The sequence below is a fragment of the Pyxicephalus adspersus genome, chromosome 7 (genome assembly GCF_032062135.1).
Source record: "Pyxicephalus adspersus chromosome 7, UCB_Pads_2.0, whole genome shotgun sequence".
Classification (NCBI taxonomy): domain Eukaryota; kingdom Metazoa; phylum Chordata; class Amphibia; order Anura; family Pyxicephalidae; genus Pyxicephalus; species Pyxicephalus adspersus.
Genome location: NC_092864.1, coordinates 13,521,862 through 13,537,273, shown reverse-complemented (window position 1 = coordinate 13,537,273; position 15,412 = coordinate 13,521,862). Strand labels below are relative to the sequence as shown.

The 15,412-nt window shown below is 41.6% G+C and overlaps 1 protein-coding gene across 1 annotated transcript in view; it reads left to right on the top strand.

The window, feature by feature from the left end:
- CASKIN1 (CASK interacting protein 1) overlaps positions 1 to 14,613 on the top strand; it is a 156,729-nt gene extending 142,116 nt beyond the window's left edge. The window contains 5 exon segments of the mRNA XM_072417505.1: positions 2,191 to 2,292; positions 3,408 to 3,546; positions 4,059 to 6,110; positions 8,388 to 8,772; positions 9,101 to 14,613. Coding sequence (XP_072273606.1) covers positions 2,191 to 2,292; positions 3,408 to 3,546; positions 4,059 to 6,110; positions 8,388 to 8,772; positions 9,101 to 9,194 — 2,772 coding nt within the window. The 3' untranslated portion in view covers positions 9,195 to 14,613.
- Positions 14,614 to 15,412: the final 799 nt, after the last annotated feature.

The following is a 15,412-nucleotide window of genomic DNA, read 5'->3' as shown; positions in this document are numbered from 1 at the left end:
AGAGCAAAGAAATAATTTGGGTTTAGTGTTGTTTTTTCAAGTTTTTTCTATGATGCTCCCGGACCAGTTTGCCTTATGGGGCAACTACAGAATGCCCACTAATCTGGTATTATCTTTCTAGATAACACTAGCTGGAATGCCTGACAATGTTAGGTCTTTTTAGGTTCTAGCAGGTTTTTATTTCCTTTGTTGCTATCAGAACTGGTGGACCTATATCAGTAGTTCTGTAACCGGAATCCCATGAGCTTCAACCAACAAACAGCAGCAATTAACTAACAAGAAAAAACTCAACACATTTCACAACTCTGTTGAACAGTACAGGTACGAACTGTGAATTGAAACACATGAAGGCTTTTTTTGATTAAAGGCTCATTGGTTTCTGGACCTGACTACCAAAGTTTTTTTTTTTTGGAAGTTAAATTGTGGTTGGGCAACACTAAGATCTGGAGACCGTTCAGAGGAGGTTGGTTGACAGAAGCACCAGAACGCATTTTTAGGTAAATCACTAAGTAATGGGACTTTTAAGGCCGACAATCATTCAGAGGTTATTTTGGCATATTATTAAATTCACATTATTAACTTAAAACATAATTACTTTAAAAAGACATATCAGACAAACGAAATTCAAAACCTTCATTACATACAAGATCCTCCTTTTGGGGTTTACCCATTTTAGGGAAAACCCCAATAGGAGAATCTTGTATGTAATGAAGGTTTTTAATTTTGTTTGTCTTATATGTCTGAGTCGGGTGGCGAGAAGGTGAAACTTGCGATTTCAGGAACAAGCCTAGGGCGTGCAACACAATATTTAGGAAAGTCTGACCAAATATAGGAAAACGCACAAGGATGTTTTCCTTGTGGATGGACTTAGAAAGTACTACATGGATGTGAAATGGTGCCATTGAAAGCCTTGGAAAGGGAAAGATAAGGATAACTGGTGGTCATCATTTGTGAGAAGTATTCAGCACCATAGCTTTCTTCTCTGTCCATCACTAAAATTGTGTGAAATGATTTGCCGGTCCATCCATACTAGATCTCCTGGTTTCCTGAAGAAGCAGACTAGATCCGCAAAAGGCGTAGATAACAGGGTTTACCAATTTTAGGTAAAACCCCAATAGGAACCTATAAACCCTCTAAAATAACCTCTGAATGATTGTCAGCCTTAAAAGTGCCAATACTTGGTGATTTACCTAAATATGTGTTTTGGCAATGTTTATTAGGGGTTTGGCCAGGTTAATTTTACAGGTTAGATCTGTTCTAAGATAATGACAGAAGCACCAGAACATTTAATTTTTTTCTGAAAGAATAGGCTCTTTCTATGGTTAACACTCTGCCGTGTGTATCTTGGGATCTCAGTCACAGACCTCCTTCACCTTTTTGGCTTCACACAGGTGATTCAGTTCTGTTTCTTCTTGGGCCAGCTCATCCAACATATGTAAGCTATATAAATTCTGTGGTAATTGGATTGATTCAGTAGCTTACCTACAGAACCAAAATAATTCATATGTCCCCTGATTGAATGGGTCAGACCACCCAAAGCTAAAATTTAAACCACTTGACAGTATCATTTCTATGGGCGAGATCACTGCAATGAGTTTCCAGACCTGCACAACAGCTGTGACCTTTATGGGGGGGTTCCCACTATTTCTGTTGAATTTATTGTTTGTTTTGTATATTGAATGGGTGCAGAGATGGGAAATAAAACAGGAAGGTCTCATTGTTACTGTTTAATAATACTAAAAGTAGCTATTCATCAGTCATGGCTGATATATACTTTTATGATATACTTTTATGTACTTAGCAGCAGGGATATCTAGCACCCCAATCAACCAATCAAATCACCTTGAATTAGTTGGTAGCAGTTAGAACAAAGTACATCCGGCGCTTTAAGTTTATACAATGTTCTTTCCTATAATGGAAATCAATACCAAGAGAAATATGGAGGTTGGCTTCAATAATTTCTGACCGAAGTCTGAGGACTATGATATTTTTACTTTGGTTGTGAGATGATTATCACAAATTTGTGGTTCAGAAAGGGCTGATGTCAAAGGCAGTGGTACAGTAAACATTTTCAGGAGGTCAGTGATGACAGACTTCATATTTCCTTCCCACATTAGTTAAATAGGAAAATTGGTTGTATGATAAAAAAAATGATAAAGTGTTTTATAAAATGCTTTCTGGTATATTCAGGATCTTACCGCCATCGGAGTAACAAAGCCTGGACACCGGAAGAAAATTGTCTCAGAAATCAGTAGCCTAAACATCGGTGAATGGTTGCCTGAATACAAACCTGTGAGTATAAGACATGATAAATGGCTGCATCGGCTGGGAACGTGTTGGTGTAAGGTTTTCACAAGAACAGTTGGATGTTGTCGGGAGGCTTCTTATTTGCCACCATCACCCGAGCACCACATTTGTCTGACTTTGCTAAGTGCATTCGAAATGGGACTACAACAACATTCCTACCTACTGCTTCACAACTGGAATTTGCTTCCTGTAGGGTTCAGTGATATTGTAATAATATTGTAATATTACTGGAAGGCTGGCCCTTGATATTATTTAGGACAAAGTTAATATTTGGGACAAAGGCAGTGCTCCAGATGCCGATGGGCCCAGTGATGTCCTCATAATATCAGTATTAGGTAGAAGGTTCAGACTACCACCCGGTTGTTTTGAGTCCAGTACACCTTTATTTATTGTAGGTAATATCACATATAGCTAATGTATTTCAGGTTTCACTAATCCAGCTTCATAAGGGCTCATCGAGCTGAAATCTTTTTATGAACTAAATGAACTTAAAGTGGGTTCTTCAGATAAATAATATCAGGTAATTGGTCTAGCAGCCTTGACTGGCCACCTGATTAAGCTTCAACATCCATCTGCATAAAGCAGGGCTATTGAACCACTAAAATATGTTTACCATAATTGTAATATTTTATTACAGACATGTTGTGAAGAAGTGACTCTGACATTCACTAAAACTTTCTCTGGGAAAGAATCTTCCAGGTCGATGTGTTTCAATGACAAGAATTGATTCTCCACCAGGGAGTGTTTCAGTGAATCTCAGATTCATTGCTTTAAAATAGACTCCTTGGACTCTAAACAACCTTAAGACATTATCACGGTTTTATTTCCTGTAAAGTTCAATGCAAAAGCAATTGGTAAGGTGGGTGGTGGGCATAGGGGTACATTCTGTTTAGTGTACAGGCAGTGTGTAGGTTGTCTTAGATCACCAGGGTACTGCAAGAGATATTGGCATCCTAAAACTAATATAGCTGAATCCTAAAAAGCTGCTAAATACACAGTCGAAAGACATATATTAAGGATATTTTACCTGACAAAGTTTTTGTAGTTCAGTCCTGACATTTACAAAGATAAATAGAACTTTTATTATCTTGTCTCCTCAGGCCAATCTGTCCCTCTGGCTGTCAATGATCGGACTGGGTCAGTATTACAAATTGCTGGTTGAGAACGGCTACGAGAATATTGATTTTATCACTGATATCACATGGGAAGACTTGCAGGAGATTGGAATTACTAAACTGGGTAAGGAAGACTGTGTCACTCCTGGATGGGACAAGCAGCCTAGAAACATGTATATTATTGGATTATACATGTGTGTGTGTTTTAAAGCTGATCTCCAGGCAAACAGTAAAATACATAACAGTCATATAAAATACATACAGGAGATAAAGGATTTATATCACCTTCAAGTCCTAAGATCAAACTCACACCCCAGCCAATGGGGCTCTGTTTCAGGGCTCGTGAGAACGTGTGACCTCTCCTATGTGACAGTGCTTGGACCAGGGTGACCAATTGCTAGGTCTAAACATAGTCACATGGGGGTGTTCCTCACCATTATAAATCAGGGTCTATTCCTGCAGCAAGAAAGTGATGATGGAACATGCATGGTTAAGTATACCTTACCGGGGTATGGAGGTTGTAGAGGGTTATCAGCAGATATTGGCTCTATGGCCTGATTGAGCAAGTAACAGTGTTTCTTACTGGCCCTGGCATCCAGAATTCACTGTCCTTTTTTTACTTTCTCCCAATTTAAGGTCACCAAAAAAAGTTGATGTTGGCTGTGAAGAAGTTGGCGGAGATCCAGAGGTCAGAGTATGGCAAATTTGACTCAGGCAGCATGAGAAGGAGGCCACCTCAGAAGAGCATCGATGCAATGAGCATTGATTCTCCTCCTCCAGACAGTGGAGAATGCCAGTCCCCTAAAATGAAAACCTTTCAGGACAGCGAACTGAGTGATGAGCTGCAAGCAGCCATGACTTGAGAGACTCCTGACGGCTGGGAAAAACAGATTAACCACGTGGTGCACCATCGAGAAGGATCTTATCGAGGTCCCTCAGGAGCAAGGCTTCTCCACGAAAGCAGCCTGAGTGGCAGAGCTAGGCATATCAGCAGTTCGCAGGAACTCTTAGGAGATGGAACCAAGGCGCCCAGCTCTCCTATGTCTAAGAGCCAGGAATATTTAACCGAAGATGTAAAGAGAGAGGAAGTGGCGAGTGAGTCCAGACCTCTCAGACAAGGACATTCAATAAAGAGGGCCAGTGTGCCACCTGTGCCAGGCAAACCCCGCCAGTCATTCCCTCCTCCAGGAGGGCAGACATACACTCCTCCACAAACCCCAACGAAAGGGACGCCTTCTTCCCCACAAACTGTAAACACCCCTCAAGCTACTGCCAAAGTCAAGCCAACACCCCAGCTTCTTCCACCATCAGACCGACCCATGTCTCCCCGCTCTCTTCCTCAGTCTCCTACACACCGAGGTTTTGCCTATGTTCTTCCACAACCCATCGAAGGTGAAGGAGCTCCTGCTCACTTGACACAGGCAGTGCCCGTGCTACCAGTGTCAGTTCCAGTGCTATGCCTTCCACCGGCAGGTAGTGAGGGTGAAGATGAAGATGTGGAGGACGGAGAGAGGGGTGATCACGGCCGACCCAAAAAACGGGCCCATAGCCTAAACCGTTATGCAGGATCCGATGGAGAGAGAGAAGAATTGTTAGTTATTGATGGGGGTCCATATGGCACGGGCCAGAGGCGAGTTGGCAGAAGCCACTCTGTAAGAGCACAGGCTGGCGCTGACAAAAATGTTAATCGCAGTCAATCATTTGCAGTGCGCCCCAGAAAAAAAGGGCCCCCTCCACCACCACCGAAGCGTTCGAGCTCTGCCATCTCTGGGACCAACCTTGGCGATGGATTGTCTGCTGAGGATGCAGGAGGAGAGGGTTACCGGGAACAAAGGAGAGCAAGTGACTTTGGTGGTGTAGTGGACACTGGAAGTGCTGGTAGTGTAAAGAGTATTGCTGCTATGCTAGAATTGTCATCCATTGGTGGTGGACCAAGGGCACTGACTGGTCAGAGGCCAAGAGGATCTGATGGCTACTGTACTCACCTCCTACCTCATCCGGGCAGCCCTGAACTTCACCGACTTCCAGGCATTGTGGCTGGTGTCAAACACCGTGAAGCCATTGGCCTGGATGGAGAGGTTGTTAACCGTCGGCGAACCATCAGTGGACCAGTAACTGGATTGGTGGCAGCAGCTCGAAGAGAGCGACAAGAAGTGGCAAGGCAACCAGATTCCCCACGAAGTCCTTCTGATGTGATACCATTTGCAGAAGAACGCAAACAGACTATTAAGCACCGCCCACGGCCATCACGGACAGAGCACGGAGACTTACAACTTGTGGAGTCTGCCAAACACACGGACTTGACCTCTGTTGAGTCCAGTGTGACTCTGAAGCGTCGTGTCAAAGCAAGACAGGGCCAACATTCTGGAGATGTGAAATTTCTGTTGACAGAATCAGACACAGTCAAGCGGAGGCCGAAACCTCGAGACAAAGAAGGAGGAATGGGGGTGGAGCCTTTAGCTGTATATCAGAATGGGATGGGCACCGTAAAGCGCCGCCCTGTTTCAGACATGAATGTGGGAGGGCCAGGGCGACAGGACAGTACGGAGCAAATAGTACAGACTCCAGAACGCAGCATTAAGCCTCCTGTCTCACCAAAGCCTACCATAATACAGCCTGCTGGAAAGGGCCCGCCACCGTCCGTATCCACACCCACAAAGAAAGCCCCAGTGCCAGGTCCTGGAGGAGGTAAGATAACACCTAAACCAATAAAAAGAGATGGGATGGGAAATCTTCATGCCTTTGACTGTCTTATTGGTCTCAGCATGACTGGGTAGCTATCCCTGCATATCACACTGGGTTAGTAGGGGGACAAGGTAGCTAAAAAAAAGTATCTTTGCAATGGCCACCCCCCTTCCCACCGCAAGCATTAAATTTGTGTATACTAGAATGTGAATAGGCAGTAATGCTTACCATATTCCTTCCTTCTGAAGGCACAACTGGTCCCATAAGTCAATGCTGTGCCACTCCTAGGCTCTCCAATGTCTGCATTTACATTTACATTGGTCTTGTATTGTACATAAAGACATCAATGGTCTTCCAAAAGCCCTGATTGTCAGAAAGAATGGAAGACCCTCAACTGCTGGGGGAAAAGGAATCATTTCCAATTAGGGGGTGGGCTATATTTTAACTTTTACATTTTAAATTTTGGTGTTAAGGCACGATCACTGTGTATTTTTTGAAGCAGAAAGCATTGCATGTGTAAGCAAATGCCCTTTATACCCAAGTAGCGCATATTTTCTTTGCCTCCAGCTGTGGGGAAGGTAGTTATATACAAGGGATGGGGGTTAGAGCAAAACTTTTATTTTCCTAAATAAATGCAAAGCACAAAATTGTTTTCGGCTGATCAAATTCATATGATAAAAAAGTGTAAAAAATTTTACTTCTGAAGAAATTCAAGGTTGCCATTACTAAAAAAAGAGCTGAAAACTTTTGCGTTGGGGAAGCGAATGCAGCGGGATAAAGAAACATACTGTGCCATGGTGTCTTATTGATAGGTAGGCATGGTAAAGGTTAGTGTTCCTATAGGACTTTTTAGACCCAACTCCAGCATCAGCTTTCTTTGTGGCTTCTGATATTTGATTATATGATGTCCTAGTCACAAAGGAAGTTAATCCTGAAGAATGGATCACAGGTCAGAACAGCGAACTATATAAAACCCAGCATGTGCCACTAAAGGCAGAAATCTCCATGCAGGACAATCAGTACAATTTATCATATTAGTTCTGACAGGATAGCAGTGGCTGCCACTAAATTTGTCATTTACTCTGGCTTTGTGCCATAGACCTCCCTCCATATCTCCACATAGAGAGAAGATTACATGAAGTGTCATGAATATTAGAATTATGTTCAAAAACAGATTTAGCCTTCTGATAGTAATCCTCTCAGCCTGGAAGCTCAAGAAGATTTCTAATTGGATTATATCAGCCACGTGCTAGCTCGTATTCACACAAAGTGGTGAGAAGAATAATACCAAGTGCAGAAAAGTGTCTGTGTTGTCAATAGCAACTACCCTGATTACAGCTGCCCCCTGATGTCTGGAATATTGTCGTGGAATCCTGGAATGTGTGTCCTATAAATACAGACAGACAAATCTGCTGCAGATCTGCGGATCTGAAAGGGAAGCTCGTTATGATAGGATTGGTCTGGCTGGCAATGCCCATACTGCCCGGTGGTGATGGTGGTGCTGGGTTAGTAGCCATATTACAAGCAATATGGATGTGGTTCAGAAGTCCTTATCTAAGGGCTGCATAAAGGAATAGTATATGCACACCTTGTAACAATCAAGAGAACAATAAGACCATTGTCATACCAGGCAGTAAAATGCACATTAAAACTGTGACCCCCTTCATAGTGTGTGGTCAGATGTGGCGTGTTATATTACTCATTATATGTATGTTGGGTTATTCAGCTTTTCATTTTTAATGGCTAACACAACAATTATAAGCTATAGGTTTTCTAAGGAAGAGGACAGCAGAAACTATTTGGTTCAATATCTAAGGGAGCTGACATTTCATGGCAGGGAGATCCTTTTGTTGGAGGATCCAGGGTAAGATGTCAGGGCTGATTGAACCCTCCATGGTGCATTTATTCCTAAAATACTCCATTCAAGTGGACTGAACATTGACTCTACAGAGGTCTGACATTCTCATCTGAGACAGACCTATAGGTCTGCAATAAGCGAAGCTCATACTGCCCAGATCTGAGTCTCACGCTGCATGGGGCATGTCAGATCTCTGCAAAGAGATCACTGCTTCTGCACTGGCAAGACACAGGATTTACTATGCAGGGTTGTGGGTGATTTTTAAGGAAAATAAACTGCAAGGCTTTGCCCACCTTTTGTTTTACCCGAAATGTATTTAGGAAATGTAACCAACGTAATTGGTCTAGGAAGGCTATTTTAGTAGTAGAATTTATTAAAATCTTAAAATATCATCTAACTAAACTTTCTCTTTTGTATTTCAGAAGTAAAGAAGGTAATGGGGACACCTCCTCCTGTCTCCCCCAAACCTACTCCTCCCCCAATAGCCCCCAAACCCCCAAAACCTCATGCCATTATTCAGTCCTCTAGTGCCAGTTCAACTCCAGCCCCTTCTCCCGTCAAGCAACCGAACAACATCAAACCTTCCAGCACTCCCCCTTCCCTGTGCTCCAGCCCCGCTAAGCCCCTGACTCCGGGTCACCCTCTACAGGTTCCGGTCAAGCCCCCCAGACTGTCCATCACCAGCTCTTCCATGGAGGGAGGGAGTAACGAGGCCGCGCAGCAGAAGCTGGAGGAGACTAGCGCATCACTTGCTGCAGCGCTGCAAGCTGTGGAGGAGAAGATCAAACAGGAGGATTCACAGAAAGAGTAAGTGCCGACCTGCAGACCATGTGTATTAGGCAAGGCTGGCACCTTGCAAGTCCGTGGTGCCCTTGATGGTCTCTATATTCTTGATGAAGGCCTGTGGTGCCTAGCAAAATCTCAAGATCTCACTACTATATATTTATATATTAAGATTAGACCAGAAAAATGTTGTAATCCAATGAAGTATACATTATTAATGCAGTGTAGGCTCATATTGGAAGAGCAACCACTGATCACCTGTCACACCTATTTCATTGGCTAGTCCACTTTAGGTTCTTCATAGTTTAAAGTCTGACCATGTTTTTTTGTTTATTTTTCCCCGTGTGGCCAGTTCCCTGGAGGAGAAGAGCACAGTCAGTATTCTGGATGACATTGGCAGCATGTTTGATGACCTTGCAGACCAGCTGGATGCCATGTTGGAGTGAAATTGCAGTGTTTGTGCGTGTGGTGGTCTCCTCAAGGCAAGGTCCCACAGACTGCTTCTTGCCTCTTCCCACGTTGCTGGTTCCTGTACAGACCACCTTCTCCTTGGACCCTACCGAGTCCTTTCCCTCCCCCCCACCGCCCTGCAACATATGCCTAATATTAGCACAAACAAGCAATGTTGAATACCTCAGGATTGTGCTCATTTGGGGCAGCATGGGAGGAGGCTAACCAAGGGGTGGTACCAGCTACTGGGCTTGGCCATTCCAGCATCAGGACCAGTTTTCAAATGCATTATGCAGACCTCAGTCACAACCTGGATTGAGATGACCGCAGTCTGTTGATGGATGACTAGGCATACTGCAAAGCACTATGGGAGAACGGATATTGTCCAGCAGTGAAACAGCACGCATCCTGCCATCTACGTCAGTGTCACACCGCCGACCTATGATGAATCCTTCCCATTTTGTATTTCTTGTTTTTTCGTCTTGTTGCAATTGCTGTTATTATTCAGTGTAAGAAAAGGATATAAACTCATCCCATCGAGAAACTTTAGGTGGCTGTCAAATGACCCTACCATGCACTGCCCATGTTTTAGAAGCCACCACTTAATTCATTGACGTGAGTTTCTGGATTGTTAGGTGCCATGGACCGCAGAGGGAACCGGGTTTGCAGTCTTGGGCCACATCGCCACCTGGTGGCCAACACTCCAGTGATCTTCTAACTACCCAAAAATAAAAACCCTTCATTACCTAAACATTTCAGTATCCTAAATGGTGGAGCATGCAAAACTCATCTCATAGTGGACTTCCTCAAATATAAGTTGTCTTCTGCTCCCTATCCCGCAATTTTACAGTGTTGTTAACCAGAAATCTTATCACCTTTTCTATATAAACCTGAAGATCACGCTGGATCAAGTGTTAAATATTTATTGGAGATACTAAAAGTCCTTTTAGTAAGCACTTATTATTCTCTATTGGCCCCTCCTTACAAAACATACTTTTTTCCCAATTAGTTGACTCCAAAGTCATCCAAGAAGGAACATAACAATTCTCTTTTCAAAATGAACAAGCGTGTTCCGTTATCGCTGGGAAATGAAAGTTTATTCCATTACCATTAGAAAATATAAACTACAGCCAAACCCATTACCTTGGTGACAAGTGATTTTGGAATTCCAAGTACAGTTGGTTCCCCGATGGCTCTTCCATTTTCAATCCACCATTCAATGGAACAATTGGCCAGTGTGTGATAAAATATCCAGGATCTTATCCGATGGTCCGACCGAAATCTCCAAACTTCCTAATAAACTGAAGACTATACTGAAAGCACAGAAAGTAAAATTTAATTGTAAAAATCCTGAAAATGACTGACGGAGAAGTAAAAAAATTCTAATAATTGGATTCCTTTATTTATTTTTTGATATGTGATGCTCATGAAAAATTAAAAGAGACTGACATGAATTTACCCAGCCTATAGGAAAACAGAAATAGCACAAACTCCAGACTTTTAAGGGCCTTTCTGCTGTTTTTTTTATTATATGATTGGTTTTTTTTTTTTTGCATTTTTTATTATTTATGTTTTCTTTAAGTTGTATAGGCTGTGCCTTGCCTCCACGTAATTATTATTTAAAGGGATCATTGCTATGTGTACTGGGACACAGTTTGGGCTTTGTGAAGTATTGGAGATGGCAGAGGTTTGAAACGACGAGTCTTAGCATCACAGAGAGCCATTCCGTTTGTAAATGTAGTCAGCTGGGATAACCAAAGTCCATTAAAAACCAAATTGCCCTGTACACAGTTGGGGGAGGGACTGCTTTTATTTTGTAATGCAGAATTGAGTAGCTATTGCACAAATACAAATTCTGAGTTACAGTCATGTGATTATCAGAAGTTTTTTGTAGGGTATTCATGGATGTGACAATTTCCTTTTTTAAGAACTGTGCTGCAGTTTTTTTTTTTCATAGGCTGACATTATTTACACAGCTCTAGAGTGACAAAACACACGGCACAAGTATGGATGTACAGCGCTGAGGGCGTCCAATCTTCTCTGGAATAGGAAATTTCTTACTTGTCAATCTTCTTTTGCCTTTGGTGGTCAGATCATTAATAACGCCATCTCCAGCTTTCACATTTTGGGCTTTGAAAACCACCAGTGGTGGCTGTAGAGTTTTTCCACCTTTTAAACATGAGGCAACCCTTAAAAAAACTCCTAGGGAATATCCGGCTATAAATAATATATATCCACAGCTCACAGTATATTAGCATGGTGGTCATCAGTTACAGTGACCCAAGTACAAAGTGCTGATTGCTCAAGGAACCCCCAGCAACCTCTGGAGGAACCCTGGTTAAGAAACATTGCTGTAGAGTATACATTCTGTACTTTTAGGACTTCAAAGCCATCGAAAGGAGTCTTCATATTGTCTGTGTTGGTTTCTATGAGTTTGTCCTATTCTACAGTTGGACAGTTGGAGCTCTGCTTTACTCTGCTCTCTGCTCTACTCTTGCTTTGCTTCTGTGTCTGACCAGCAGGGAGGCGGACAATGCACAAGGCAGAGGGATGGTCAGTGAAAGGAAGTGGTTAGATGGCTTTTCAGATTCTCAGGAAACTCAACTATGGCATATACAGGACCCTTGGTGCCTGCGTCTACATTCCTAGGCCAGTGCAGGTTTAAACCTGTAATCAAGGCAATGCAAACAGATGAACTGCCAAACACCAAAAGTACCATAAAGCCAAATTACCCCCAATCATATACACATATCGTGCCTAGAGCTCCCCTGGACTGACCAGATAATGTCTAATATTTAGTATGGAATTTACTAGGAAACCCCTTACCTGCAACCCACAATGCACTGCTTGCTGCCTGAAAGAACTAACCTCAGACCCAACAATGGCAGTGGGTGCCTCTGACTTTCCTAAAGTCAGTATATGCATAGGAATGCCAGACGGCTGTAGCACTGTACTCAGGACTACAGTGTTCTCCCAAGCCTCTTTTAGCCGGGTGCACCGGGCACTTTTTAGCAACCACCCAGCTGTTTTTGGGTGGTTACTTAGGAATTGGATCACAATTTGGGGGCTTCTACACACCTACAATTTTTTCCCACCCAGCTTTTGGAAATTCCTGGGTTGAGCACTGGACTATGTGCACATTGTTGAAGTTGTCATTTTGTACCATATGGCACCCAATAGAGGTGGGACAAAGTTAAATGGAACATTGGAATACATTGTAATTAAAATGTATTCATAATATTTTATGAGGACCACATCTACTTTATTTTAGATAAAATACTAATGCTAGCCCAATAGTAACAATACAAAAACAGCAACATATAACCCAGATAAAATATCCCTAAAACATTTCCTGACACCTCCTGCTGCACTACATTTCAAGCTTGGAGCTGTCACATCTATGCCAAGGCCCCAAGGAAGTCCAGGGGACTCTGTTCCTGCCAAGTCTTTTGGTTTTTACCTTCTCATCCTATATATAATATTGTGAAAGCTTTCCTGCTCCCCACATGGAGACCCTCACAAAGAGCAAAGAGTTACTTATTAGTAAAACAGCAGCATTGATTGCACCTGTCACTTATATTTCTATATTATAGACTATTTCTACATTATAGATATAGAGAGATTTAATATTTATACATATACTTCATCTTTATTGCCACAAGCCACACTTCTTCCTATTGTGGATGAAGTAGAGGACATTTAGTGGATATATATATTGGGGCAACTGGACTTTAGGCAGAATGACGTGTTTAGTCAATGTCTGTGCTATCATATAATATCATATTATTACAGCCCTGGTGACAAATACAATTTAAATACATAAATATATATATATATATATTCAAATATAAACCTAGCTTTGTTTTGAAAATCCCTTTAGAAAAAGAATCTCAGTTTATTCTCTGGTCATACCACTATGTGATGAGGACACACTATCTAGTATTACAATAATCATTTGAGAGCATGTGACCCACCATAACCAACTTAAAAGTATAAAATACTTTAACCTTTTACAAAGAGGAAAAAGCAAGACCCCTTCCAAATAAAGGTTTTAAAAATAACACCATGGTGTATTTATTCACATTCATGGTTTTTGTTTTGATTATTAGCAGTGATGGGCATATGTGTCCTCAGTTTATACTCGAGTCAAAGCATTTACCTGTATTTTCAGGTAAGGGTAAAACCTTGATTTATGGATCTGTTTATGCTTGAGTATATACTTTATATATATCCTCTCCACACTCTAAGCAACGTGATTTCACTACAGAGTTACGGGTTCAGGATTATAAAGCCATATGGTGACAACATCAGCACTGAAAGGGAATCACATGGCTTTGTTATTAAACAAATGGTTTAAAGAATAGGATTCTTCAATATCAGCAACCAAGGGGCAATTTTTTAGCACTGAAGTCCAGTGTAATTGGAAAGAGCTTCCCTAACCCTCATGAGCCACCTATAGCCCATTAAAAACCAACACTGACGCAAATTTTTACCAAAATTTCCTGAAGGTAAAATTTCAGTCATCCCTAAGAGCCTTGAGTGTGTGCTTGTTCGTCTTGTGGACTGAGAATTGTGGATGGGGCCTGAATATTAAGCTTGCCAGTTCTTAAGGTTACTTTTATTTTTTTGAAGTGAAGCGTGAATTGAAATGTCAGACTCTCGTCCTATGGTGCTTCTAGTGTTGTAGCGTTGCAGCCGCAGGTGGTACCACATTCACATTAACACTGCTGGAGCGAGCCACTATTTTCCAAAAGCTGTTCAGAAATATATGATTTTATGAAATAAAAATAAATTACATAAAGTGTTTAAAAAAAAAAAAAGAAATGTATTTAATGTGATGGCAGCAAGATAAAAAAAACTATTCATTAAAGGTCTACATGATTGATACATATATAACATATATATATATAATATATATATATTTTTATGATTAAGTTATGGAAAAGATACGTACTGTATATCCGTTATGTGACAGCTATGCATCTTGGTGCTTTCCCTGCAGTGCTGTGCTTTTACACTTCATTATTCTTGCATTTTATTTGTGACTGTGATGCTGTATCTATAATGTCTGAGAAAATAAAAACATTGTTTTTTTTTTCGTTATAATATTTCTATTTTTTTTGTGAATTTATATAGCATCTGTTGTCCCCGACACGCATCCGAGAAAAAAAAAATAGATGTCTCTATTACGCAATAAAAAGAATTGTATTCAATATGAATGACCCCCTGTAAGCACACACACAACTTTTACAGCTGAGACAGTAGATGGAAGTGTTTTCTGTATTTGTGAACGATGATGGTGGAGGATGGTGTGATGGACCTTATTTTTATTTCTGCCAATTGTACCAAGTCTACCGAGACTTGTCTGTGCATTACCGGCTGCAATGCCACCTAATAAAGGTCCTGTGGGCAGTTTTTGCTTTGGTGTCATATGTATGAACTGTGTTATGAGGAGCCCGGGTGCATTCACACTGTACCGGGTGCAGTTTAAATAAGTAAGTGTTGAAAGGGTATAATGTTCTTCATTGCAGGTTTTGCAGCCCCATTCAGAATGATAAGATTTGCTTAAAGAAGGGCAACTGCAGGTTAAATGCACTGCCTGATATATTCGAAACAATCTCCGAGGAGTCTCAAACTGATGCCATTAACCTAAGCCTAGAATATTAACTTGATGCCATTAACTTATCGATGCCATTAACTTATCGAATAAAATTCACTCTAGGCTGGAGAGGATACACCTTCATCAGTGATTAATATTACATAGTATGTATATAGCGCCATCATATTACACAGCGCTGTACAAAGTCCTTAGTCATGTCTCTAGCTGTCCTTCAAAGGGGCAAATGTCATTAATACAGGCTAAGGTCAATTTTTGGGGGAAGACAATAAACCTAACCTAACCTAACCATGTTTTTGGGATGTGTAAGGAAACCAGAGTACCCGGAGGAAACCCATGCAAACACAGAGAGAACCTGCAAACTCCATGCAGATCGTGCCCTGGCTGTGATTTGAACCTGGGACCCAGCACTGCAAAGGCCAGAGAACTTACCTCTGAGTCACGGTGATCCAGGAAACCTGGAATGAATTTCGTTATTTGTTATTGTTAAGTCATTTGTTTTCAAGCAAATGTTTTCAATCCAGATTTTTTGGATCACCCAGCTTCACTGATAAACGTATATCCTCTCTAGTCTTGGAGAGCTTTAATAAATTAGGC